Source organism: Grampus griseus (assembly GCF_964374135.1).
Source record: "Grampus griseus genome assembly, chromosome: 21".
Classification (NCBI taxonomy): Eukaryota; Metazoa; Chordata; class Mammalia; order Artiodactyla; family Delphinidae; genus Grampus; species Grampus griseus.
Genome location: NC_139015.1, coordinates 12,151,257 through 12,179,256, shown reverse-complemented (window position 1 = coordinate 12,179,256; position 28,000 = coordinate 12,151,257). Strand labels below are relative to the sequence as shown.

General features: G+C 38.9%; 2 protein-coding genes across 5 annotated transcripts in view; one reads left to right on the top strand and one right to left on the bottom strand.

The window, feature by feature from the left end:
• TRAPPC11 (trafficking protein particle complex subunit 11) overlaps positions 1-10,714 on the bottom strand; it is a 42,677-nt gene extending 31,963 nt beyond the window's left edge. For all 3 annotated transcript variants that reach the window (XR_014298441.1, XR_014298442.1, XM_082680470.1), the window contains exons 1-8: positions 10,553-10,714; positions 7,903-8,127; positions 5,898-6,067; positions 5,172-5,242; positions 4,258-4,372; positions 3,176-3,275; positions 2,732-2,805; positions 812-908 (exon numbers count right to left, since the gene is read on the bottom strand). Coding sequence is in view for 1 of the 3 variants with exons in the window: in XM_082680470.1 (XP_082536596.1) it covers positions 812-908; positions 2,732-2,805; positions 3,176-3,275; positions 4,258-4,372; positions 5,172-5,242; positions 5,898-6,067; positions 7,903-8,106 (831 nt within the window). In the remaining 2 variants the exon portion in view is untranslated. The remainder of the gene's footprint in view (positions 1-811; positions 909-2,731; positions 2,806-3,175; positions 3,276-4,257; positions 4,373-5,171; positions 5,243-5,897; positions 6,068-7,902; positions 8,128-10,552) is intronic.
• Positions 10,715-10,923: 209 nt separating this feature from the next.
• On the top strand, positions 10,924-22,489 carry RWDD4 (RWD domain containing 4). 2 transcript variants are annotated; one of them, XM_082680209.1, is made up of 7 exons: positions 10,924-11,197; positions 13,741-13,821; positions 17,874-17,983; positions 18,089-18,236; positions 19,578-19,695; positions 21,600-21,649; positions 21,786-22,489. In XM_082680209.1, the coding sequence occupies exons 1-7, from the start codon at positions 11,174-11,176 to the stop codon at positions 21,843-21,845; spliced, it is 591 nt and encodes a 196-aa protein (XP_082536335.1). In that variant the 5' UTR covers positions 10,924-11,173; the 3' UTR covers positions 21,846-22,489. The 2 variants fall into 2 exon arrangements, with proteins under 2 accessions (XP_082536335.1, XP_082536336.1); XM_082680210.1 differs by having other exon boundaries at positions 11,180-11,197; positions 17,878-17,983.
• The last annotated feature ends 5,511 nt before the right edge of the window (positions 22,490-28,000 follow it).

The following is a 28,000-nucleotide window of genomic DNA, read 5'->3' as shown; positions in this document are numbered from 1 at the left end:
TTGTTTGGAGTTATAATTTATATTGACCAGTCAGTTATTGTGGGGTTGTTTCCAACCTTTTCCTATTACAAGAGGCAATAAATATCCTTACATATGTGATTTGCAAGTCTTAGCACATATGTGGGATAAATTTCCCAAAATGGAATTGCTAGGTCAAAAGGAATATCCACTTTAAATCTGCACTGTCATTGCAAAAATAGCCTCTATAGAAGCTGTACCAATTTACACTTACACATGCAGTGAACAAAGTGTCCCTCTACCCTTACATCACTAACCCAGTGCCAGCCTCTTGAAAAGATGAGTGTGGAAAGATTAAAAGCAAAAAACAAAGCCTCATCTGCCTTCTGGGGGTGTCTATTTCTACCATATACAACTTTAAAATGCTCACATAACAGATATAAAAGTTTTCTCTAAGGGGAATAGGTACACCTTTTCTATGGCTGGCCATTAAACCAAGGAAGGCTTACCCAGTTCTAATAAGTTGCAGCTTATAAAATTCAATACTGTAGGCAGCTTTCTTCTCACTCCCTCCTGCACCCACTTAAAAACAAACAAAAGACCCTCCTCAAGGAGTTTTACCAAGATAAAACTCCTCTAAATGAGAACTCTGGGACCATAGCTCAAAACCAAGCATTACAATTAGGCTGCTAAGAACCAGGGTGCTCCTGGAGATAAAGGACATAAAATAGCATAGCATAATTCATCAAATACTTACTTTTCAGAGCAAGTGAGTCATCTGGATTTCCAAACTTTAAAAAGATACTCCAATATTTAAAGCCAAATTTTGTTTATTTGGAAGTAGAACTATTACCTTGTAGTTTATAAATCCTGCCATGGTCTTAATTTCCAGAATATTAGTTTCATGGGCTCTCAATTCATGTACAAGATTATAGGCAGTCCTGTAATTCCTAATATAGACATGGGGAAGGTAGTTAATTATGATATAAATTAATTTTAAAAAAAGATTCCTAAGAGCAAAATTATTAGAAATAACAGAAACAATATTTACTCAACATTTCTTAGCACTCAACAGCTCAATAATAACATATACATAACAATCTCTGATGTCCTGAAAAATGATATATTGATTCACTATGTGTGGGAGGAATCAATGACTTTTCTCTAAGAACAGAACCACTGTACACTGCTGTCATTAACATCTGCCTATAACTGATAGGAGTTCAGCTGCAAAATGAAAGTGGAAAAGTGTCCAGAGTTACATGACAAAATTAACATTGTTAAAAACAATTAGTATTTTTTAAAAGTACCATGTTGAGCTTCTCAAATAGAAATTGTATTAGCGAAGAAGGTGCTATCGAGACAGAGATGGGTCAACAGCTTTAAACCCAAGTATCTCCACAACTGAAACGGGTGTCACTGGTCTCGGGTACGGGCTGCAGTGCGGATACCCTCAGGGCAGCTAGCGCTGAAGGAAAGAATAGTGTGAGAAAGGCAAGTCTGATAGCAGATGGAAGGTGATGAGAAAATCTCAGTCTTCTCCAAAGAAAAGTGTTTGCTCCTAACTTCTCCACGTAACATTTTTCTTTCCAGAACTGTGTTTGAACAGAATTGGAATTGAGGGTGTTTCACTAATACCACAGATAAAAAATGAACTACATTAAAACCAACTAAAACTATATGAAGTTTGAGATTTATAGAACACAATTTGGTGCTTAGCACCTCATTAGCAACAAAAGAGAGGAGGTTTCTGCAATATTCCTCTGAATGACAGACTTATTTATTTCTCTGTTCCACCCTCCCATGTATATTTAGCCTCTCCCCAGTTTTAGGATATATAGCTGGTTTTTATCCTTTTGCTACACTGGCACTGTTAATCTTAAAAAACTGAGTTAAAGCTAGAAAGAGATGTTTTATTAAATTGTGTTTAGTAAATTAAAAGCAAAGGGATAAAATGCCTAACCACTGCCAACACATCTGCAACTACTCTTCAAAGCTCTAAGCAGAGCCTTAGAATGAAAAATGGGACTTCCCCGGTGGCGCAGTGGTTAAGAATCTGCCTGCCAATGCAGGGGACACAGGTTCGAGCCCTGGTCAGGGAAGATCCAACATGCTGTGGAGCAACTAAGCCTGTGTGCCACAACTACTGAGCCTGTGTGCCGCAACTACTGAAGCCTGCATGCCTAGAGCCCATGCTCCGCAACAAGAGGAGCCCACTGCAATGAGAAGCCCGCGCACCGTAACAAAGAATAGCCCCCGCTCGCCGCAACTAGAGAAAAGTCTGTGTGCAGCAACGAAGACCCAATGCAGCCAAAAATAAATAAATTTTAAAAAGAATGAAAAATGATGCTACTGGCGGGTATTATAAACTGAAAAAAAATTAAGAAATTCAGTCTGATTCAGATAATGTTTAATACACATGAAACTTTGAAAATCAGTCTTAACACAAGGATTTTACTGAGTATACAAAGAAGAAGTAGGTAACAGAATGGGAAAAATTTTAATATGTTTCTTTAGATCATGAAATTTAATTAAATTATACCAGAAAGCTTTCGGACACTATAAAATTTACTTCTGATAATAAAATGGATATATTTTTTAAAAGCTCAAATATATTCCATTTAACTAGAAAAATTAAAGTGAATATTACAAACCTGACTCTAACCAACATAAACGTTTTAAACTTGAAGTTTGGTTGAGATTCAGAAATTGCCACTACTATGTTATTGTTAACATAAAGAAAAAATTAGTTTGACAACTGTTAGAAACTTACTTCAGAGCATTTTGTGTATCTTGTTTCAACTCACTGAAGAAAGCTATTTTGAACTGATGTCTAACAAATAAAAGCTGAAAAGAAGAATGGAAAAAAATATCATTATTACATATATTCTCTTAAAAATGTAAAAATTACAATAATGTTTAAGAGGAGACCTAAAAGTATGAAGGCAAATATCCAAAATTAAAGTTCAAGAATTATTCCAGTAAACAAGTGTAGTTAAGAAGGCTACCAAAATCTGTCTTCAAGAGCTTTAAAGGCAAAGAGGACAAAAGACAAAATAGTTTTTAAACGCTTTAAAAAAAAACTTCAAAAGCACAGAAGCCATTTAAAGACATCAAAGTATTAAAGACATTAAATCATCTCCTCAAAAATAATCAACGATGAATAATCTACTCTAGAATGCCGCTATTATTTCCTTCTTTAGGAAAAGACACGTACCTGGTGTGTTGTTTTATTCAAAAATTCTTTATGAGATTTCACTCTTCTAATCTCAGTGTAGTAATAAGTCTGTGCATGTTCATAAAAGGCGTTTTCTAATCTGTTAAAAGAGACCAACATTCAGTGGGCTTCCCTGGTGGTGCAGTGGCTGAGAGTCCGCCTGCCGATGCAGGGGACACGGGTTCGTGCCCCGGTCCGGGAAGATCCCACGTGCCGCGGTGGGGCTGGGCCCGTAAGCCATGGCCGCTGAGCCTGTGCGTCCAGAGCCTGTGCTCCGCAACGGGAGAGGCCACAGCAGTGAGAGGCCCGCATACCGCAAAAAAAAAAAAGACCAACATTCAAACACTGAAGTTATTTTAAACCAAAGTGTTTCAAGAATCATATTTATAAGACCTGAAAGTAAAATCCTGACAGAGATAATGTCTGCTTTACTTCATGATTAAGATAAAAAGTAAAGCAAAATATAAGCTAAATTTTTAGATTAAAAAATCTAAAAAGAAGACCCACCAAAAGCCATTTAAAATTTTACAATCTAAGAAATAACTGATAAAAATAACTTTCTTGTAATTTGTAAAACTTAGGTAATCACTAATAATCTCCTATTATTTTATAATTTTATAAGTATGAAAGAAACAAATATCTAATACTCAACTAGATTCAATTACCTTTTGTGACTCTGACATTTAGGGTTTAAAGATTAAGGAAAATAATGGGAAAAGGACCAAAAATGAGAACTGGCAAATGAGGTGAAAATAACATTTGTATAAATTAAATCCTGCTTCATTCTATAACTATGAGACTACAGAGGAACCAAGAAAATTTGCCCAGAGATGGATAAACAACTCAAAGTTCTGTTTGTGAAAATAAGTACATATCAGAAGTATCTTCCTAGGCCATGAAAGAAAGCTGAATTCAAAGTCAGATAAGGATTGAACTTCAAGGTTCTTCCTCCTCAGAATAAAACAGAGTTCTGAAGCTGCATTCAAAGGGTTTAAATACATCTAAGAAAAATATGTAAAAAAATGAAATAAAATGGAATAGTCAAAACTTAAAAGATTCAGTATATATTCTAGGTTATTTACCTTATAATATAGCCCACAAGGTGGTCCGTATGGGGCAGTACAAACAAAGACTTCCCCGAGAGTTCACACGCATTGCACAAGGCTGCAGCCCTTTCTGAAGCAATGACATCTTCTCCTGTTGACAACAAGTGCCATAAAGAGAGAAAATAATTAATGCATTTTTTCTAAATGGACATTTCCCCAAATCAGGACAATGTAATTAAGAAAAAAAACCCAAACCACTTTTCACCACGTCTATAAGACCCCTGGAATCCTTGAGAGCTCTGTGGGGTGCTTAGAAGTTACACAGTACATATATGTTAGGAGAAAACTGGAATTTTCTACTAGGCCAAGACAGGCCGAGTAATGCCAACAGATATACCGCATAACTGTAACTAAAAATGGAAGCAACAGTTCATGAAAGTTGTTTCCAAAACTATTTAAGATGCTTCAAGTTTCAAGATAGAAACAAAAATAGTATTTTGGCTTCTCAAGTCTGAGATGGTAGAAGAAATACGCATTTGAAACCAGGCCATTTTCTTATAGGAAACTAGAAATCCTGCAGCATTTTTCTTTGCTCTATTGCAAATTAAGAAAAAAATATTACGTAAGGAATATAATTTCAAATAGATCTCAGATAAGCAAAAAACCTTCTTTTTTAAAAATCAAGTGAATAACTCTTTTGTCAATTGACATGTGCCTCCCTGGAGGGAAGGGGAACCAGGCAGCAGGACTTGAGAAGATCTACACTCTTTAATGTTTTTAATTTTTAAAATAAGCATTTACTCATGCATTACTGGTACTTTTTAAAGTTAACACACCATATTTCCCATAACTGAATGCATGAAAGATTTCAACATTAAAAACTATGCCTCCTGGTAATAAGAATTGGGGGGATACACAAATCAATTAGTTATTAATTAACCTTTTGCTACCTGGGGGCAAAGGGGTTTTCTTCTGAATCAGAACCACTGCAACTTTTGTGTTTCTCCCTTGTAAACTCTGCCTGCAGTGGAAAAATAACAATAAAATTAATTAAGTAATTAAACTGTTTTAACTTAAAAAATGTATTCAAGACTACATAAAATACAAGCTTGACAATTCAAAGAAAAACAAACTGCAACTTAAAAACCCCAAGATTGGGGGAACTCTTTTCCTACATACAAAGAAACACACATGCCACAATGATTTAAAATTTAAAAGTATAATCTCAGATCAAGCTTCTGTTCCTTACAAAAACCTGCTTTAAAGGCAAAAGTTTAACATATACTTCAATGTAAAAGTTACACTGCAACTTATTTCTTTATAGTGATATACTAGTCATCCAAAAGAATTACTTTGAAATAAATGGTGATAAAGCAAAAAGTGTTTTATGAGACTAAACAGCAAATCACTGTATCTCCCCCCCAAAAAAAATTATAAATGCAAGAAAAAGCATTTGGAACTTCAGGTCAATTTGTCTTAGAAATTTCTTCACATTGCTTACCATTCCTTAAGTTAATATTAATGCTACCTGTTGGAAGTGAACAGGTTTCATTGGAGGCCAGTGATCCCCAAATGACCACTGCAGACTTAACGGCACTCAGCTGCCTTCGATAAATGTCAGTAAACTCCAGATGTGAGTTTGACCCAACACAGTCAACCTGACAAACGGGACATACCTAACTATTTCCACTCTGGTCGCGCACTCAGACTGCTTTTCTTTCCACTGGGGCTCATCCCAGTCTAGTTCGTAGAACACAACCACCAGGGCTGGCACCAGATTCAGATGTTTATTCATCCAGCCTGTCTTTAGGATCCCTTTGGGAATGTACCATTCATACGAAGTTCTCTGCAAACATTAGCCAAAGTTGAAAAGAGGTATTCTGACAACAAGAGCAGCAGAAATCACCTGTTATGGAGTGCAGGCACTTTCTCTGTATTTATCTCATTCAGTATACACACGCCGCATTTCTAAGATGAGGACGTTCAGGCTTACAGAGATCAGGTAAGAGCCAGCAAGTACTGGAGGTAGAATCTCAACCCTAGAGCCAGTACCGTTTCCATTTAAAGACTGACCAAAGCCAAAGCATTTCTAATGATGTCAAGGCTTTCAAATACCCTGGAAGTAAACAGCCTTCTTCCCAATAAATTCTACTTATATTCCTCCCCATCCCAGATTCCGTTCTTGTAAAAGCTGCTCAAATATTCTCTAAAACCCAATATGGCTTCATCTGCTTCAGAGTCGTGTCACCAGGATGGCATTACACCTCACTTGTGGGTGAAAGAAAAAAATGAAGGACAATTCTTAAATACAGAAGCGTAAGGGCAGTCACTGGGGGTCAGCGCTAAGTGCCACGTCGTGGGGAGGGGATGCCCTGAAGAAGCCGGGTGAAATCTCAAACTACCCCCAAAGCACCCACACTGGCCAGACTACTCCAGTTCACGCTGGTCCAACGGTTATTCCACGTGAGGAAAGAGAGGGCAGGAAGGAAGTCTGACACAAAACACCTTGGGAACTCAGGAGAGAACCAGGAGGAAAATGAGGATTCTGAAGAATGAATCCAGGAGGAAAGAGGTGCGTCCTGCTGGGTCACTGGGCTTCTTTGACACAAACACCGCATTAAAAGTAGTGTGTAAGAGCCAGGGGTGCTATTGCTCCCACAGTTTCAGAGAAAGCTCATAGTTCCTGGCGCTGGATATATGAAACTGTGTCTGTGGTGTGTGAGTCTCAAACACATGCAAAAGAATCAGCAGGTGACCAAATCTACAGGTCCTATGCTCCCCCGAGTTTAACTGAGGACAGCCAGTATTGACATGCTTAATAAACACCCCAGGTGATGATATACTTGGTCCAAAGACCAGTCTGTCAGAAACATTGCTCTAGGGGGAAAAAAAAGTAGGCAGTTTATTTTAATCAATGTGTCTTATTAACTGACTTTCAGATCAACCTGAAAAGATTACAATAAATGACAAATCAGTCAATGTACACAACTTTCTTAAAAAGCAAATTGACATAATAAGCAATACACGTGTATGAGCTGCTATTATTAATTCATACTATCATCATTCTAAGTATTTTTTTCTAAGTAAATCAGAGTCTCTACCATGATGTTCATTCTAAAAGTCAGTTTTGAACTTAATACCCCTCCTATTCCACACTGAATACACTGTTTTAGTTTATGTAGAACTCATCAAGGACAGAGAGTATGTATTATTTACATTTCTATCACCAGCCTGTTGCATAGTTCCAGGTACTCTAAACCAAAGCAAGTGGTCAAAGTATGTCTGTGAAATCAAACCAAGCTGCAGAGACTATGGATTTGATAATGACACTGGCAATGGTGAGACCTTCCTTTTAGAGAGGCCTTTGTTAAAATTATGGAGCCTTGGGGTCTCTTTTTAACAACAAATAAAAAATGGAAAACCTAGGCTCATAGGATAGAAAGCTTAATAATTATAAAGTAATTATTCTTCTGGAGTAAAAAAAAAAAGGGATTATTAGATACATCTGTAGCATATTACATACAGGAAAACGTCTGGAGTTTTCTTCATGCACCACTATAACCATACCCTTGATAAACTCAGGGGTTTTCCTGCACAGATATAGGAACAGAAAAGATACACACATGCAAAGAAAGAGACAGACGGAGAAGGAGAGTCCCCTTGCAATCATAATGTCATTACCTTGGGTCTACATTTGGGATACTCATGGTCACCTGGGAGCACCTTGAAAGAAATCGGTACCCGATCAGCCCTCCGATTGGCACAGAAAGCATCCCAGACAGCTCGATGGACAGCATTATAAACCACATCCAGGCCTGTGAGAGTAACAAAAGCCATAGGCCGACAACATAATTCCACAGGGAAGTCCCATTGTGTGGGGCTCATGTTCAAGGTGTCAGGAAAATTCTGAAATACAAATGTTAATACGTTAATAATTAATTTCTTAAAAGCCCACATCCACATCTAACATATGAACCTCCACCATTTGTAAAACATTACAAAAAGACGAAAGTCTTTGAGTGTCTACAAACTGTCAAGCAAATCCAAAAGAAGAGAGCAAAAGGGCAAACTTTAATTCTTGAATTGGACCTATTAAAATTTAATAACTATTGGTATAATATTTTTAAAAATCTTTCATATACAAGGGTTCCAGTCAACTTTAAGACAAATCACTATTTCCAGTAACATCTCAAAACCACACAAAACTTTGGGATAAACAGACCAGGAAAGCAGGAGGGTGATCAAACTTCTGATTTCAGTTATAAAGAAAAACAACGATTGATTTACATATATAATAAAGTGCAACTATCTCTAATTTCTCTGTAATTGCTAACATCTAATTTCTGATTTCCTGAGATATCATTAAAATAATATGCTAATTATCTAAGTAGCTATGTTTTCTCATTTCTCCACAATTAATACAAATGTACTACTTAAAGGAAAATCTACAAGGGAAAAGCTAATAATGAATGGAAACCTCTAGGAGGACATGTTTCTACTGTGCCCTTTAGCTGAGAAGCGGTCTATATCAATCCAAGATGCACTACGTTTTGAAAAGCAATTATATAAAAGTGTTTATTGCGAACAAAATTATTATATTTTAAGAATAATTTCTCATTTTCAAAAACATGTATCACATGGTTGGTTTAAAAGGTGATCTCCACCAGTATATCATACAGGACTCAAATACAACTTCTGTGAGAAGTTAGGAGCACTTAGGCCACCACTTGATTGGCAAAACAGTATTTTTAACTGAAAAGTTAATTTAGTAAAGACTATTAGGCTTCTCACACTTAAGTACTGACGGAACAATGGGTACTAGATAATTGGTTTGCAAAGTCTATCAGAAACGACAAATGTCCACAATAGACAGAAGTTTTAGAAATGCTTAAACAGATATTCTGAGGACAGGATTAAGGTACGAGAGCAAAGGACTGCATGTTCAGAAACAGATTCTAGTTCTAGTGAATTTGGGGTGAAAATAAAAAAGAGATGGGTCAGAACACAATTTAGGTACCACTGCTTGATCCCAAAGAGTCTAGATTAGAGCCCTAAATACCCACTTCCTTTAATAACCCCAGAGGCGCAAGAGAATTCGCCGTGTCCTTTGAATATGGAGTGGAAATAAGGGGAGACAGAAATTACGTTTTAATCACTTAAAATCACAATCCTGTCCAAGAGAAATATAATATAAACTACATAAATAATTAAAAATTTTCCAGTAGTCACATTAAAAAAGTAAAGAAAGGGATGAAATTCATTTTAATAATATTCTACTTAACCAATATGTCCAAAATATTATCATCAATTCAACATTACTATAAAAGTTATTAGTAAGATGTTTTACGTTTTTTAATACTATGTCTCCAAAGTCTGGTGTGTATTGTACACTCAGAGCACATCTAGCCTATTTCAAATGCTCAATAGCTACCTATGGCGACTGGCTACTATACCAGACAGTGCAGCTCTAAATTACGGTAACTCTGTCCCAAAATAACTGTACGAAAACTGTATCAGAAATTCTTGCCACATTGTACCTTAAAAGCTTTGGCATTTGAAATGGTTGTGCCTATTCGGTGGCAAAAAATGGGAAGAATATCAGCAAAGGACAAGTGCAGAGGTTGTATGGATCTCGATGACAGCCTATAGGAGAAATTTCCAGATCTCCTGGAAAAAAACCAATGAAGCAACTAACCAAACCATGACCTGGAAGGAGGTGCAAAAGTAGGAAGCGAACACTCTGGATGGGAGATCGTGTAGTGCAATGGAAGTCGTCTGGAAGCTGGCGTCGTCATAAAATTATAAGGAAGACTCTTAGAAATAATGACGGACTGCAAAGAAAGGTGACCTAATGAAAGTGACAGGTTAAAAAAAATAATACAGTCACTATTTTTTAATTAACGGAGGTTCGGGATGCAGGACACAAGGCCAGTAAGGATGGGATTCAAAGATGTCCAACTACAAAACAATCAAAAGAGGAAAGACAGTTTGGGGCCGGGATGGCGAAACAAAAGCTGATGCTGAGGATGCGAAGCAACTGCCCAACTTAGGAAAGGATACCGCCCCAGGGTCGCAGAATCCTGCTCCGGTAGCTCCAATGAAGAAACGCTGCAGCTCTAAAGGCAGACGCTATCTTCCTCCACTCCTCCCCTACCCCCCCTTAAACCTGGAGTCCCTAGAAATAGGTGTGTCTTTTCTTTAGAAGCTAAAAGAGAAATGCACTCGCTGATGCTGTACGAAATCACAGGCCCCCCAAACCAGCATCGTTACGCGCTAGCAATCTCTCTCGGCGGTCTCGCCCGGCCCCACTGGTCTCCCGACCCGGACTCACCCAGGCCGCACGTCCCGAGCCCGCTGCAGCTGTGGCCGGTCGCCGCCAGCCGGGGGAGAACCAGGGGAAGCAGGCGGGGGGGTGTGGGTGTCACAAAACGCCGGGGGCCGTCCCTACCACCACCACCACCGCCCCTGATCCGGTGCCCACAAGCGAGACTTCCCAGGGCCCATCCGCGCAGGCACAGGAAGCACTTTCTGGGCTTGACCGACAGCGCCCTAGGCCAATCGCCGTCCCGGAACTCTACGCTGCTCCACGAAACGTAAGGAAGACGCTCCGCTTCCTAGAGGAGCAGGAGCTGGGGGCGGGGAGAGAAGGAGCCAATAGGAGAAGCGAGAGGGAGGGGGCGGGGTCTCTGCTGTTAACGCCTTTCTCCCTCTCCTGCGACTCGCTGGCTCGCCTGTTGCGGAGGCCGCTGGCTCCTCGCTTGCAATCCTCCGCCGACGGCTTCGCGCTGCCCGGGGATCGGGAACCTGCGAGACTCTCGTCTGCGGTGCTAAGGGTGTGCCTCAGCAGCCCAAGGCGCAGAAGAGGGACGCCCCGGCCTTGGGGCCACTGCCCTCGCATTATTTTCGTTGTCGCGAACGCCGTCCGCCCGGGAGGCGCCCCGTGACCGGCGCGATGAGTGCCAACGAGGACCAGGAGGTGAGTCCGGGTGGACGCTCCTTTCCCGCGCAGGCGGGGTGCCCCTCTCAGGCCCCGCACGTGCCCTCGCCTCTACGGCGGCAGCCTCGCTGAGGTGCCCTATGTTTGCGGGTGTCCTGCGCGGAGAGGCCCAGCGCGCCTACCTGGGTAGGGGACCACCTCTGCCCTTCCTCCCCCGCACTGCAGTTTTGAGTTTTGCAAACCCTGGGGTTCCCCCCAGGTCTCCTGATAACGAGGGCGAGTGTCCTTGGCCCGCGACCCGGTGCACTTGGCTCGCCTTAAATCCCGTGTGTTGTTCAGCGCCTGTGTTCTGAGTTAGGCTCTTTGGGAATCTAATCACCTTTATATTTTAAAATCTGTTGGCTGGTAGAGAAAGTTAATTGAGTTAGTTAAATTTCTGGTGCAGGGAAATAATGACACTAGTGTCTTCTGGCTATATTGCGTGGTGGAAGGAATCATTTAATATATCCATCTGATAGTTGTCCAGTGGATACAAAGTCTGTTTTGACCATCCATGTACTACCGGAATTGTATGGTTTACACTCAGATATTTTCTCGTGAAATGCCACTTTGACATTGAATCATATGATATTAGAGTTGTAAGTAGGTGTTCACTTTTCATTTAGAGTATACTGCTTGAAAGTTAGTACTTTTACATGACACATGTCATGGAATCGCGGTATTGGAAGTTACCTTTAAAGAAGACCCAAAGTTCAATAAGCTGTGATGTCTGAATCCTTCTAAAATATTCTTGCCAGTTGAGTTTCTAAGCTAAGGCGTGAACAGTTATTACTGTGTAGCATGAAGCGTATAGTGTAAGGTTTCTCAAAGTTTTCTCAAAGTTTGGCCCATGGACCACCGCCTAGAACCGTTTGGGTGGTTGTTAGAAAAACAATTACCTGCACTCTAGCTCAGATTTACTGAATTGAAATTCCTGAGGTGAGAACCAGCCATCTCCATTTAACAGTAAAATAGCATCTTCTTCCACAGGACAGTTTTTCAGATGTTTGAAGACCATTTTCCTGCCCAGTTTTTCAGACCTCCTCCTCTCATGCCAACTGGTTCCTTTTAGCTCTTCTCCATTTGTTCATTCTTTTTAGTTCCTTCACTCTTCTGGAATTGTGTATCTGTGGACACATTATAAGTTTATTTATGTTCTTTTTTTAAAATTGGGGCATTGCAGTTTTCTACAGTTAGATTTACTGTCAACAAAAACCCTTAAAGTGCTTTATGCAGAGCAGTTTGTCTTTCATCTTCTGCTCTGTATGTTTAGGTACCTAAGGACAAGTTCTTCTTATCCTGTAAAGTTTCATCTTGTTAGATTGTTTTAAAGGGCTTTTAAAATTCTTCTGCTGCTCCAGCATGATTCACTATCCCATCAAATTGTCATCCACAAATTTGATAAGCCTGCCTCCAACTTTTGTTCCTGTCCAAGCCATTTAATTGAAATATAGGGAAGGATTAAGGACAGAAGGAGTAGCACTACATTTTAAGTAATGTTGTTTTTCTAATCCCATCTCAGTTATTCCTCGATCCAGTTTGAATTCTTATATTTTTTTTTCCTGTGAAGGTAGCAAGAGAAACCCATGGGGCCTTGCTGAAATCCAGGGAGACTGTTTTGTCTCTTTCCCTAATGTACCAATCCAGTCACTCTCCCTAAGAAGGGTTGTGAACATATACCTTGTTTTTCATATTCTTGCCAAGTCGTAGGGGCTACTCCTTAACTCTGCTGGGTCCTCACAAACTCTTTCTTTAGTGATCTGTCTTAAAATGTTGTCCACGTAGGTCAAACTCACCATCCTGTAGTTTGTAGAATTCTCAACATGCATCTTTTTGAAAACTAAAATATCTGCGAAAGTGCAGTCTTTCTTTTCTTTACCTCTTCTGAGGTCTTTGTCAGTAAACACGACAGTGATTGGGTCTTCTCATTTGTAAGCCCACAGCATTCTGAGAAGTATTTCCAGCCAAGGATTGCTAGTTACATTTTCTCTTGCAGTCCTTTTTCCCATCTTGGATAGATACTTGTCAACCTCTTTCTAACTACCATTTTTTAAAAGTTCTTTTTATTGTCCGTAAGTGTTTTTTCAAGTTTTGTGTCCTTCTGTGGTAGGGATTACAAATATAAATAGTATGTGTAAATCATGGGGAATGACTGTGTTTCATCTCGTCCGCAAGTTTAATGTTCTTTCTACCCCAGGCTAGCCTTTAGCAGAGTGAGAAAGCACAGGCTCTGGAGTTGCTTTAAACTGAATCTTATTTTCCTCCCTAGTAGGAAGGAGAAAACAGTAAGATCTTCATAGGATTGATGTGAGAATTAAGTGAGATAATCCACTGCAAAATGCTTAGCGGTGCCTGGCGCATAGTGTTAAAGAAAGGATTAGGGTTGTGATGTGTTAGTATAGCACCTGGGTCATAAACGTCGAACGCCATGTAAGTCAGCCAAGTTTTACGCTGTTGAGTGGACTTGAACCAGAAACAAAAGATCCTCTATTTCTAATCCGTTTATATGACTAAACAATGCTCCTGTGATTCATTTCTTTCAGATGGAACTGGAGGCATTGCGTTCTATTTATGAAGGAGATGAAAGTTTCCGGGAATTAAGTCCGGTTTCATTTCAATATAGGGTAAGACCTGGCATGAATAGAAGCACTTACTACTTCGTGGGAAAAGACGAAAGTTGCTTTTTAAAATGCTGGGGGGTTTTTTTTGTTTTTTTTTAATTTAGTGGTTTATATTTATTATGTCTTTGGATTTGCTGAAGCATTTAAATGAAAACTCATCACTATGACATGAGTTATTTTCAACTTTTGAAAACTTAATTCAGAAACTTTTAAAAACTAAGATAAACGTTTTTATTGTAAGAGAATTTTAGAATGTTAGAAACAGAAGAAACATTAGAAATTATGTGGTTTTACCTTCTAATCTTAAAGATAACTTCTCAGTCCTTACTTCCCAAGCTCCCACAGCTGATATTGATAAATGTTAGGGTTAAAATCCAGGTCTCTAGTCCAAGTCTAGCATTCTTTTTACTAGCCTATAATTTAGTCAAGAAAAGTTGATATTTTCTTAATTCTGTATTACCAATGTGCATGAATATTTTATGAGTATGTGAAATGTCAATTTTTCTTTAAAATAAAGGTTGCTTATAACTCTTTTTCAACGTGGAACAGTACCAGTATTTTATTTTATAAATAAATAACATAAACCGTTTATCTGAATGATTTTAAGTAGTAGTGGGTGGTATGGAGAACTTTTTTTATAAAAGACTTATGCAAGATTTATGGTTGTTAACATTGTCACCATTTAAAATAAATTGTTTGATGGGCTTCCCTGGTGGCGCAGTGGTTGAGAGTCCGCCTGCCGATGCAGGGGACGCGGGTTCATGCCCCGGTCCGGGAGGATCCCACATGCCGCGGAGCGGCTGGGCCCGTGAGCCATGGCCGCTGAGCCTGCGCGTCCGGAGCCTGTGCTCCGCAACGGGAGAGGCCGCAACAGTGAGAGGCCCGCGAACCCCAAAAAAAAAAGGTTTCTCCATTCCTATAGAATGAGGACTAAACTCCTCAGCTTGACACCCAGTGCCTTCTGTTTGCTTTGGACTGTGTCTCCAGACTTTCCTGGCACTGGCATCTGTTAGACGTGATACCTTGTTAAATGTTTCCCTGCACTGTCGTTACTACTCTGTCTTGGGACACGTTGTTTGCTCCTGCCCTCGCCTCTCCTCCATCATGCATCCTACCCTTCCGTTAATGCTTACCCCAAGCCTCCTCTGTGGCGTACGTGGGCCATGTCTCCTCTCTGTCCCCTGACTTCAAAGTAGGATCGACTAGTCCCCATTTCCTCATGCTATGTTCTGTCGCTTTGGAACTTTTCCTAGTGCTGCAGTTTAGTCAGTTGTCTGAAGGTCTGTCTCCCTTGAAGACAGTAGTGCTCTTGTCTCTTGGGTGATGCACAGTGTGAGGCGTGTGACAGTTTGTTTCTACTTATACTTTGAGTAAGGGTTTAGTGACTGCATAAAGCAAGTAACTTTTATTACTTTTTTTTTCCTACTGTACAGCAAAGTAGAGTTCCCTGTGCTATACAGCAGCTTCTTATTAGTTATCTATTTTATACATGTTAGTGCGTATATGTCAATCCCAATCTCCCAATTCATCCCACCCACCACTTTTCTTACTTTTTAATTATCTCTACTTAAAACACAAGCATAAACCGATGACGTCCATTATGCAGGTAATCAACTTGTGTAAGTATAGCAACAGATCCCGAAGTTCATTTGACATAATTTCTAAGCCTCACCTTATATTGATGTGGGGTATGATTGAGGGTTAGGAGATGTGAATAAAAACATTAGTGGTCAGAAAATAAAAGTGAGTCAAGTAACAATTTAGGGTGAAAATTTTTTAAGTCTTTTGACTGAAGTTTAATATTAAGTATTTAAAAACCCACAAAGCAGCACATATACTAAAAATACTACAGAAGAGATTAGCATTGCCCTGTGCAAGAATGAGATGCCGATTCATGAATCATTCCATAGTTTTATTCGAAAATCATCGTTCTGCAGCAACCAGTGTGATGATTGTTTCAGGCAAGGATCCTTAATGGATACTGAAACCTTTGGGTGAAAAGTTGTTGAGAAACAAGCTATGCACATGGTTTTGTAGTACCACCCACAGATTTCTTCGTAATTACAAGATGAAAAAGATACCTTTCCATTGAAGAGGTCTGGAGAATATCGCCCTAACCAAGTGATCAAACTTGGTATCACCACTAATGATTCTGGAAGGTCTTACGTGCCTCATTATTTGGTGCTGGGGGAGTGCACCACATCGCCTCCCCAGTATCTTTATCAAAGCCATTTACCAAAGCCGTTTAGTCTGAATCTGAACAGAGGAAACAGTCAGTCCTGATCTGGGGACTTATACAAGAAAACTGGCCTAGGTTCTTTTTGTCATGAAAGACATTTAGGAGGTGGGGTGGATACTGGGGACTGTTCTAAATTAAAACAGAATAAAGAGATCTGACAACCAGATGTAATCCACGATCCTCAACGGATTATGGATTTGGGGGTTGAGGGAGTGCTTTGTTAAAGGACACTTTAGATATAATTGGTGACTTTTAATATAAGTTATGAATTAGATAATATTTTTGTATCAGTGTTGAATTTCTTGGGTGTGTTAATGGTTTTGTGGTTATAAAGGAGAAGGTCCTTATTCTTAGGATACTTTAGTTTAAGGACATTTCATGATGTCTGCAGTTTACTTTCAAATGGTTCAACAATTGCCAAAGGAAAACAATCACATACATTGGGGAAAGGGAGTTGGTCCTATAGTGGAAGAAAGAGAAGGCAGGTGGAATAATAGGTATGTGGTGAATAAGATACGTGTCAGTGAATGTTCATTGTTCTTTCAAAATAAAAAGCTGGGGAGAGCAAAAGAAATAGAAAAGACATCTTAAATTCAGGTCAAATAGGTGATCAAAACATACAAACTTCCAACTATAAAGTAAATAAGTTGTGGGGATGTAATGTACAACATGGCGACTGCAGTTGATAGTACCCTATTGTGTACTTTGAAAGTTGCTAAGAGAGTAGATCTTAAAAGTTCTCATCACAAGGAAAAGAAAATTGTAACCATGTGTGGTGATGGATGTTAACTAGATTCATTGTGGTGATCATTTTGCAATATATACAAATATTGAATCATGTTGTATACCTGAATACTATAATGTATGTCAATTATACCTCAATTAAAAAAAATTTTTTAAGTAAATTTACTTATTTATTTTTGGCTGCATTGGGTCTTTGTTGCTGCACGCTGACTTTCTCTAGTTGCGGCGAGCGGGGGCTACTCTTCGTTGCAGTGCGTGGGCTTCTCACTGCGGTGGCTTCTCGTTGCGGAGCATGGGCTCTAGGTGTGTGGGCTCCAGTAGTTGTGGCTCACGGGCTCTAGAGCGCAGGCTCAGTAGTTGTGGCACATGGTCTTAGTTGCTCCGCGGAATGTGGGATCTTCCTGGACCAGGGCTGGAACCCGTGTCCCCTGCATTGGCAGGTGGATTCTTAACCACTGCACCACCGGGGAAGTCCCTAAAATTTTTTAAAACTTTTTCAGGAGTTTCTGTCCAGCCTAAGGCACTCCTTTTCCTTATCTCTCTACCCTTTCCTTTTTTCTATAAATGTTACATTTCATTTTCTACTTTCTTGGGATCGTGCTAATGCATATCGGTTTACCTGTTCTTAAAGCGTCTTATGATTTAGCAATTGGAAAACTTAAGACAAAAATGAGGTGTTTCAAGTTTGTGGATTTTCATTTTTGTCCATTCTCTTCTTGTTCCCATAGTTGATGTCTTATCTTTGTCCTCAGAAAGCTTTGATGAAACAAAAAAATACATGTGTCAGACATAATCTTGGGGTTCGAAAAGATTGGAGGGCTGATGAGAGAGACAGGCCATGGACATCAGCTAAAGCTGTTTAAAACAGCCTAGGAGTGAGTTAAAAGACAGATTAATCAAAGGCTGAGCCCTCACCCTCTGCTGGGTCTTAGCCCATACCCCGAACTTTTCAAGATATGACATGACTGATCTGATCACGAGCATTGGAAAGAAGTCAGCATTTTAAAGATCATCATTTAATATTCTGCCTTTGTAGCACTTTTTACAAGCCTAAGATTTCCCTTTTCTTCAGATAGGTGAAAACGGTGATCCCAAAGCCTTCCTAATAGAGATTTCCTGGACAGAAACCTATCCCCAGACACCTCCAATCATATCTATGAACGCCTTTTTTAACAACACCATGTGAGTAGTGTTCCGTTTTCATGAGGTGTTTTCTGTTGGGGGGCGGGGGCAGGGTAACTGTCTCTCTTACTTTTCTCTTAGCGATGTATATCTTGTGCATTGCAGATCATCAGCTGTAAAGCAGAGCATATTAGCCAAGTTACAGGAAGCAGTGGAAGTCAATCTCGGGACGGCCATGACCTACACATTGTTTGAATATGCCAAGGACAGCAAAGAGCAGCTCATGGAGAATCACCATCCTGTCCATTCGGCTGTGAGCAGGGCATTCAGTTTCACCATACTTTGTTTGTTTTGGTTTCACTCTGCTAGTAATTCATTTTTGCTAGTTATTATTGTTTAAAAATTGGAGGGAGACTTTGTGTTAGATTTAAAATGATAGTCACATCTGAGTTAAATAAGAACAGTGAATTTTAGATTTCTCAGTGTCTGCTTATCTTTAAAAATGAAATGATATTCTCTAGATTTTGCCCTTCACATAAGCCTAGAACACTTCGTGGGTGTGCCAGAACTGAGCTGTGTACAACCAAATACTTTTTCAAGTGTATTTAACATCTTCATAAAGCTCAGATAGAAGATTTCTTACCTAGTGCTGAAATACATATGAAATTACGTACTTTCTCCACGAGGCTTATTTAGTTGGAAGTAGTCCTGCCACAGTTCAATTGGAAAGTGTTGCAGCTTAAGGAGACTTCATTAAATAGGAAAAAATTATTTTATTTGTAGAATTATTTTAGGAAATAATCATCTTTTATGACCTTAAGCAGGTATGTGTTAGACCCCTCTGCACCAAGTCACGCACTCCAAGACTTTCAGTGGTCAGTATCAGTTGAGTTTTGTCTTGTAAACCAAAGGCCACGAGCAGTTCTGGCTTCCATGTTCCCCATGACCACAAGTGGACGCTGACAGGCAGCTGGAGACGCAGTGGAGGGCGAGAGCTCCTGGACTGCAAGAGCTCCTGGACCGGGGGCCAGACCGCATGGCCCTGAGCATGCACTCCTTTGCTGTGTGATTTCGGGCAGTTTCTTAGTCTCTCTGTGCTCTGTTTTTTCATTTGTAAAATGGGGATTATAATAGTATCTACCTCGTGAGATTGTTCTAAGGATCAAATGAGTGATGCTGTACAGCATTTACGGCAGTGCTTGGCACGTAGTGAGCATTTTAGGTTTTGTCTATCTGACTACATGACCCCAGATATTTTAAAAATTTCCTTCATTTCCTCTGGGAACCAGGAGGTTCTAAGTAGGCATATGTGATTTTTCTAAAGACATATTTAACCTTCACATACTAGCGCATTAACTGAACTGTAACATTACCTTGGCACTTCAGAGCTTCAGCGTAATCCTGGGATCAGCTCTTGTTTCTCAGGGACCTGGTTATAACAGTATAACTAATATTATGGCCTTCAATGCGAACTTTTAGGAGAGAGAAACCAATAATGTGCTAAGGTTCCTGATCTAATAAACGAATACAATAATAAAGGATTCTTTTACTTCACAAACCTAAAAATTGTCAACTCATTTCAGGATATAGCCATATTTAGTGTAATTCAGTAAGTTTTAAGGCTTGAGTCTAAGAATTTGTTCTTTTTTTCTAGGCGTCCATAAGCAATATCATCTCAGTTGAAACTCCGAACACAGCCCCATCAAGTAAGAAAAAAGACAAAAAAGAACAACTCTCAAAAGCCCAGAAACGGAAGCTGGCAGATAAAACAGGTTTGTGTTATTTTTTTTCTTTGATAACACACGTAACTGGGTTGCTTTTTGGTATGATATGAATGCTTAATAAGTATATTTAGATTTAGAAGATTAGTTCTCTATACTCTTCATTCTTGGAACATTGGGATCAGAGACTGTTTTAGGTCACAGACGTACATTGAAAATATTTACTACTACTTTACCACAAGAGATAAACATTTGGAAGAAGGTCAAGTGGCAAAGTAACTATAAATGAGTCTGAAGATTGTAGACCATTAGAATAGTGTACAGATGTGTGTCCTACTGGTACCCTCTCTGACATGTTTGGAATTTTCCTGTTTGTTTACCTTTATGACAGATAAGTGTATTTTTGAAATTTTTTTGAAATATAGCTTTTATCTGAAATGAAGTCTGGTATACCATCAAATCTTAACACAATAAATAATTTAATGTTTTCGTCTGTAGTTGACTTACTTATACAACAAGATTTAAGAATATATATTTGGTCCTTTTTCTTTATTTAACCTAAAACTTTGCAAATTGACATCAATTTGTAAACTTTTTTCCCAGTTAAGGAAAATGAGGACATTATCATGTGTGCGTATAGATATTTCTATCCACGTACACAAGTGTGTACCTATACTTACGTCTGTATGTGTGTGTTATTGCTGTATGGTTACAAGCTGCCCTTTATTAAAAGAAGTGACCCCTTTACTTTGATGAAGAGGTTTAAAATAACACCCTTTCTTTTATAAAGTTATGGTAGTTTTTGGTTGTTTATGTTTTGTTTAATGTCATTTGTGGCAAAATAAAAAGAAAGCAACTGTGTTGGCCCTCAAAATACATTTTTTGAGATCGTATTGGTTTATGAAATAGAAAATCTGGGACTCCATTATACCTACTGTCAAAGCAGCATTAAAGTATAAACAACTGAAGCAGTAAATTGTTAGCCATTATAATCTGTTTTTTAGAATTTTGGTTCATCTCTTTCCAGAATGTTTTAGCATATATGTCAGTTAGTTTGTTACTGTTGCTTTCATACATAATGACCTACACTTGTTCCCTTCCATTACTATCTCCCTACCTCCCTCTCCTTGGTGATGCCCACCTAAAGTCCGTATCTTCCTATCAGTGTGGTGCAGGAGCTTGTGACTTGAAACTTGCATTCTAAATAAAAATTTAATGGGACAGTCATGGCACTGTGGGTGAGTTTTGGTTACCAGAATTGGTGATCTGTCCCCGTTCCCCCTTATAACCAGTGAGGTAAGATTCTTATTGGCATGAAGGAGAAAAGAGCCATTAGCATCTAAAATTGAGCTCCAGTGATACAGCTTTTCTCCTGTAAGAATCACAGGGTTAGTTTCTGTTTCTCTTACTATACAATTAGTGTCCTTTATTTGAATGCAGATTTTGAAGGTTTCATAAAATGAGACATATATAGATACATGAAGCAAAGAGGAAATCAGGACAGTTTAGATTGAAAATTTTTAGACTACATTTATTAAACTATTTTTCAAATTTGAATAAAAGAGTGAAATTACTTCATAAACTATAAATTCTTATAAAAGGGTTGAGCTTGCTTTTAAGCGCTCCCAACAGATTAAAGCCCTGATTAAAGAATGTCAGGTTAAATAATGGATATTTTATCAGAGCACAGCAGTTAATAAATAAGTTGGCCCGGCCTCCTCTTAGGTTTGCAGGCAGACGTGTTCAGAAGGCCTCTTGTCTTGAGCCTGCTTCCTGGTATGAACACTAACTCACAAAAGAGCAAACTGACCCAACTTCTCACTTCAGTAAGCAAGGACCTTTTATTATTTAAATTTTTAATAACATTTGTTGTGTAGAGTAGTATATAAACTCTTATTTAAATTTAAATATTACTGATTGGTCTTACATATAAAGTTACTGTTTTCATCCTTTAGATCACAAAGGAGAGCTTCCTCGAGGTTGGAACTGGGTTGATGTGGTGAAGGTATGTAATATTTATATTTCAGTCTTCAAAAAATTGTTACAGTTATTGCCATCAAGTAATGAAATTTATATCTTCCATTTTCTCCCCTTCAACCTTTGGATTTTACTGGGATGTCTGTTTCCTTTTTCACGTTCAGCATGTAAGTATCTTTGAAATATCTTTCACATTTTTCTCTTCCCTACACCCTCAGTTTTAGGTTTTCTTTTTTTAATAATGGAAAATCTGTAGAAATGAGTTATAACTACAGTAAAGTGTGCCTGTTTATGTAAGTACATCTTAAGAATAGATGTGCTAAAATATGACTCTAAATTATAGATAATATGGAATTTGAAACAAGTCATGAAAAGGAGTGCTTTGATTTCTTAGTAGAAGTTAAGTATTTTTTTTACGGCAGACCCTAAATGAAATTTCCCACCATCGTCAAGAAAGATTTTCTGGTTTTGTTGTTGAAAATTGTTTACTTTCCACTTGGAACTTTTTTTTTTTTTTTGTGGTCACGGGCCTCTCACTGTTGTGGCCTCTCCCGCTGTGAAGCACAGGCTCCGGACGCGCAGGCTCAGCGGCCATGGCTTACGGGCCCAGTCGCTCCACGGCATGTGGGATCTTCCCAGACCAGGGCACGAACCCACGTCCCCTGCATCAGCAGGCGGACTCTCAACCACTGCACCACCAGGGAAGCCCCAAAGCAGTGTATTCTTAAAGTTTATTTTGAAGCCAGCTGTTTGGGCCATAGGATGCCTTTTCTGTAGAACCTATTTGAAGTAATTTTTGTGCTTCTAAAATCTAGTACAAAAATATTACCTGAGAGTAGGGAGCCATGAGCCACAACTGGAATAAAGAAACACAGTACACGCAGACCTTGTTTTATTTCAGTTCACTTTATCTTGCTTCGTAGATACTGTTTTGTACAAATTGAAGGTTTGTGGCAATCCTGCATTGTCAGACGATGGTTTGCATTTTTTAGCAATACAGTATTTTTTGATTAAGGTATGTGCATCTTTTTTTAGACATCATGCTATTGCACAGTTAATAAGCCACAGTATAGTGTAAACATTTATATGCACTGGGAAACCAAAAAATTCGTGTGTCTTGCGATGTTTGCTTTATTGCGGTCGTCTGGAACCCAACCCGCAAAATTTTGAGGTCGGCCTTTACTACTTCTTGCCTTCCTGGGAAGAGGCTGACCCTATACAAGCGATCGGTGTGGGTGAAGCTTCTCTGGCGTTCTCTCATTGACTTGGGCCCCCGCCACTGATCCTTCATAGATACTTACCATTGTCCCAGGTGCACCTGTATTTATCTCACCAGCTAAGTCTGCTCTCCCCTTAAAATGCCGCCTGCTCCAGAAGGAGCTGTCTCCCAAATCAGAGTAAGGATCCATCTTTCTGGTGAGGCCCATCGCAGCCAAGCATGAAAAGGAGAAGAATATGCATCATCTTAAGTGATCATGCGCCTCTTTCCCGAGAGCCAGAAGTGTCGTTTTCAGTTTTTTTTTTTTTTTTTGATGTGGACTATTTTTTAAAATCTTACTGAATTTGTTACAACATTGCTTTTGTTTTTTGGTTTTTTGGCCGTGAGGCCTGTGGGATTTTAGTTCCCCAACCAGGGATCGAGCCCACATCCCCTGCATTGTAAGGCAAAGTCTTAACCACTGCACTGCCAGGGAAGCCCCCAGTTTGTTTTTAAGAGAGACTTTCTTAATATAAATTAGAATTTTAAGCCAAAAAATAAAGTAAAATTCAAATAATCCAGTAATCTTGGGAGATGGGAGAGATTTTTAAGGAGCTTACCACCTAGACACGGTTTGGACTCAGAATCCATTACTCTGAGCTAGTGGTTTCCACATGTGGTCTTTGGAGGCCCTCCTGGAGGGACTGTCAGGTTCAGACTATTGGCATCAAAATAGTAAGGTGTTTTTGCCTTTTTTACACTTCCTCTCGCACATGTACAGTGGCATTTACGAGAGGCTGCATGAAGTGTGATGATGCCATCACTACGATCTCTATTAGAGCACTAATGGAATGTGTGCTTTTACATTCTTGCGTTTTCCAGAATTTTCTAAGATAGTAAGTGGGTTTAGGATCTAAGTACGTTCATTTCTGTGTTCACTCCGTTTGTTCCTAGTACTTGGACTGTGTTTTTGTTGGCCATTTTCCATTATATCTGCCTTACTATAGAAGCAGATTTGTGAGCACCCAGCTATCTTCTGTTGAGCTCGATAATAAAGAGATTTGCAAAAATGTAAAACAACACTACTCGTCACTTTAAGTTTTGGTTTTTTGTTTTAGAAAATGCAGTTTTTCATTTTTTTTTTTTTTTTTTTTTTTTTTTTTTTTTTGCGGTACGCGAGCCTCTCACCGCTGTGGCCTCTCCCGTCGCAGAGCACAGGCTCCGGACGCGCAGGCCCAGCGACCACGACTCACGGGCCCAGCCGCTCCGCGGCATGTGGGATCCTCCCGGACCGGGGCACGAACCCGTGCCCTCTGCATCGGCAGGCGGACTCCCAACCACTACACCACCGGGGAAGCCCAGTTTTTCATTTTTAAAATGTGACTGGGTTATCATTATTGTTATTTTTATTTATTTATTTTTAAATTTATTTTATTTATTTACTTTTTTTTTTTGGCTGCGTTGGGTCTTCGTTGCTGCACATGGGCTTTCTCTAGTTGTGGCGAGTGGGGGCTACTCTTTGTTGTGGTGCGTGGGCTTCTCATTGCGGTGGCTTCTCTTGTTGAAGGGCATGGGCTCTAGGCATGCTTGTTTCAGTAGTTGTGGCACATGGGCTCAGTAGTTGTGGTGCATGGGCTTAGTTGCTCTGCGGCATGTGGGATCTTCCAGGACCAGGGCTTGAACCCATGTCCCCTGCATTGGCAGGCGGGTTCTTAACCACTGCACCACCAGGGAAGCCCCTGTTATTTTTATATGAATTAAATTTCTCATTTTTCAAATGCAGGTAGGTATAATGTACGTTTTAAAAAACAAAAATCTCTTTAGGATCCTCAATTTTTAAGAGTGGGAAGAGGTCCCGGAGCCAAAATGTTTGAGGCGCACAGTTTGAGACTTATGTCACATTTTCAAAACTGTAAGAATTATGTAGTTAAGATGATAAGTCTTAAGTGTTTTATATATTGTTAAAATTTTAGAATTTATTGTTTGTAAAAAAACAAAAATAGAAGAATATCATTCATTTTATAAATGGTACCTTTTGTGTACTCTTGGTTCCAATTATTCTTGGAAAGCTTCAAGGGATTTTTTTACCCCTCTTGTTTTGTCGAGGTTATGTTTTCAAAGAATCCTGTTTAAAGTAGCTGAGGCTAAAGTTGAAAAGTATTTCCATATGGTGGAAGCTGTAGATGGTGCAAGTTACTTGAACCTTGTTGCCTGTTGTTCTATTAACTGTAAATGTTGACTTGATATGATGTGGAAATAGTGAACTCAAATAATATGAAAGCTTAAGTTTGTTGAATATTTCTTTCATCTTTTTTTATAGTTAAGCAAAACTGGCTCTAAAGATGATGAATAGCACTTGGAATTTGAGACGAGGGAGGAACAGCATCCTTTAAAAAGTAAACTGGGTTCAAAATCTTTCATTACTCTTTTCTGGTATTGAGGTGGCTTTCTATAAAACAATTTTTTTTGTATGTTTCTTATGTAAAAAAATGTTTTAAGCTGAAAGTTCATGAAGAGATCTGGTTGTATTAAATTACTTTCACAAACTTGCCTTAATAAAAGGTGAAAATGCTACTGTTTAGTATACTTTATGAAGCCAATTGGCCTTTATAAATGGACAAGTATGGAGAATTATAAATCATCAGTGTTAATTTATGTGATCTTATTCTGGTGGATGTGATTTTTTTTAAGGAGTATGAAGCGCTTTTCAAATTCTCATCCCAATGGAGCAGAAGACTGAGTGAACAGTGAGTTCACAGCGTGATCCATATTAATAGGCTTCTCGTCTTTACGTCTTCATCCCTTCTTTCTCTTAATTACTGAAGCATAAATTGCTTCAGAGAAATTTAAATACTAGTATTTGAACTTTATACATAATATTCTTTGTAGTTCCTTTTTATTTTTCAAGGGTGAACTGCTTTTTAATAAATGAATATCTGTTTATGCTTTCCTCCTGGTTTGGGTTATGTTTGATCATGAGAGCTTTCAATGGTATGTGGAATAGGAGAAAGAAAAAAAAAACCAAATCTGCCAAATACATTAGAAAGCATTTGACTAGAAGTGCTGGTTCCTATTTAAAACCGTTCCCTTTGCTGCATATACCAAAATGGGAGTAAAAGATGCCTTAATATTTAATTTTTATATTGTTAGAGACAGTGGTTTTCATAAATTCCTATTTATCTGTTGTTGTGTATTTTTAGTTGTTTGATAACTGAGTTCTTCTAAGTGGTTTCAGATAAAACCACATTTCAAGCATTGTTTCTTTTCAAGTATCCAAATGTACGTCTGAGCCCACTCATCTTTGTAAAAATAGACATAGAAGTCTTTCAAATGCTGTTTTAGCAGGAAGTTACTGATGTGTATGTGCGATTTACAGTGACTCTGTATATACTCCCCAGCTTGAAAAGCACTTAGAACTACTGCTGTGGTTTCTGGAAGAGTCAGTTGTTGGTTCCTCAATTACACCTGTGCAGCTCGGGTCTGAGTTTTTAAAGAATAGTTAACTTTTAAAGAAATTTCTTTGAGTTATATCCATGGTTTTTGCTGGGTTAACATTGGCTTCAGTTAAATCGTTTCAGTTATAAAGTAAGTATAACTATGGTGAAGAAGCTTGTCTCATTTTTAAATGCTGAGTCACATTTTATTTCTTGAATTAATACGATAGAAACGTCGAAATTCAGGGCCACTGGAATATGCCAGCTTTCTTGTTTGGGGTTGTGTGTATAGTTTTGTTGTGCTGACTTGTTTGCTTGTTTTTTAAAGAAACTGAAACTGCCATGTCTGCTAGTGGAAGAAAATGCTTTGTTTTGCTCTGAAGATTCTGAAATTATTCAGGCATATTGTGGTTCATAGATTACAAAGAATAATGCTAGTTAAATGCCAATGAACTATTTTTACTCTTTTTATACGAAATGTACAAATTTCGGGGCGGGGGGGGGTGATGGTGGCAGCGGTGCCTCTTACTACCTTATGTAAAACACTTGAACATTCTCATCAATATTGCCATCATCTGTTTAATACTCCCAGTATATTTTCTCAACGTCTGTTTACCTAAAGTTGTATGGAATGACATAATAAGCAATAAAATCTGAATTACACTCAGTGATGTTTCTACATGTTTTATTTCACATCACTTGGAGAGAGAATTGTTGGTTCTGTAACTGCACAGACTTATGGTACAAGATGTACCATCCAGCTAGAAACTGTTCCAAATGTTGGACTAAAAAAGGTTTTTTAAATGAACTGATGAGGGTAAGATATACCCAGAGTCTACAAAATTAAATGGAAGTTGGAGGTTAAGGACAGCTTCAGCTTTCACAGCCTCAGGGGGCCCAGAGACAGGAGGTGAAGTCCAGGGTCACCCCAGGGTAGGGAGACATAACACACGCACACATGCGCAGCATGCGTGAGGCTGAGACCTGTCCCCCATGGGGGCCCTGAGGAAGAGTTCTGGTCTTGAACTTTGGTTCTGGGTATAGCAGAAAATATCAGTATACATACATGTACTCTCCTGCACCCATAACAAGTTATCTCATACTTGGGTTTCAGCCCAAATTCCTCCCCCATGTGGGCAATCTCAAAAAAACCCTCAAGCCAGGATGGTACCAGGTGGGTAGAACCTCTGGACAACACTCTGAAATGTTGAGCCCACCTTCAATCCAGACCTCCAAAGAAGCCCCATGGAGTGAAAACAGAACAGGAGGTGTTACCTGGTAGGAATTACCTGGTAATCTATGATTCTGAATTTCAGTGTTTTTGATTATTTGACCAAATCAGGAAGTGATGTATGGTCTGAAGTGTTTTTCAAACTGCAGTTTGTGATCCATTAGTGACGAAATTAATTGAGTGTCTTTACCAGCAGTTTTTCTAATGGAATGGACTAGAATAGGATTAAACAGAAAATACCAGTATATACTACATGTTGTAAGGGTATTTTGGGGTGTGTATGTGTAAGTATTATGTAAAATTTATTTCTTAAAGTGAGTAATGGTGAAAAAAAGTTTGAAAGCCGCTGATGAAAGTATACAAAAGATGGAACAAAGTTTATATGAAAACCGTTAATTTTTAAAAAGACAAAATATGCCTTTCAGAGTGCTAATAACATTTGTCATTAATTTTGCATTATTACCGAAGACCAGTTAAAGCCACATTGCATAGTATAATGGGAAAGGAGCAAAATGT

Excerpts from the sequence above, each read along its gene's own strand:
- RWDD4 (XM_082680209.1), top strand. The coding sequence starts at position 11,174 with ATGAGTGCCAACGAGGACCAGGAG. Across the intron at positions 17,984-18,088 it reads GCCTTTTTTAACAACACCAT|ATCATCAGCTGTAAAGCAGA; the intron begins GTGAGTAGTGTT and ends TGTGCATTGCAG. Across the intron at positions 19,696-21,599 it reads GAAGCTGGCAGATAAAACAG|ATCACAAAGGAGAGCTTCCT; the intron begins GTTTGTGTTATT and ends TTCATCCTTTAG.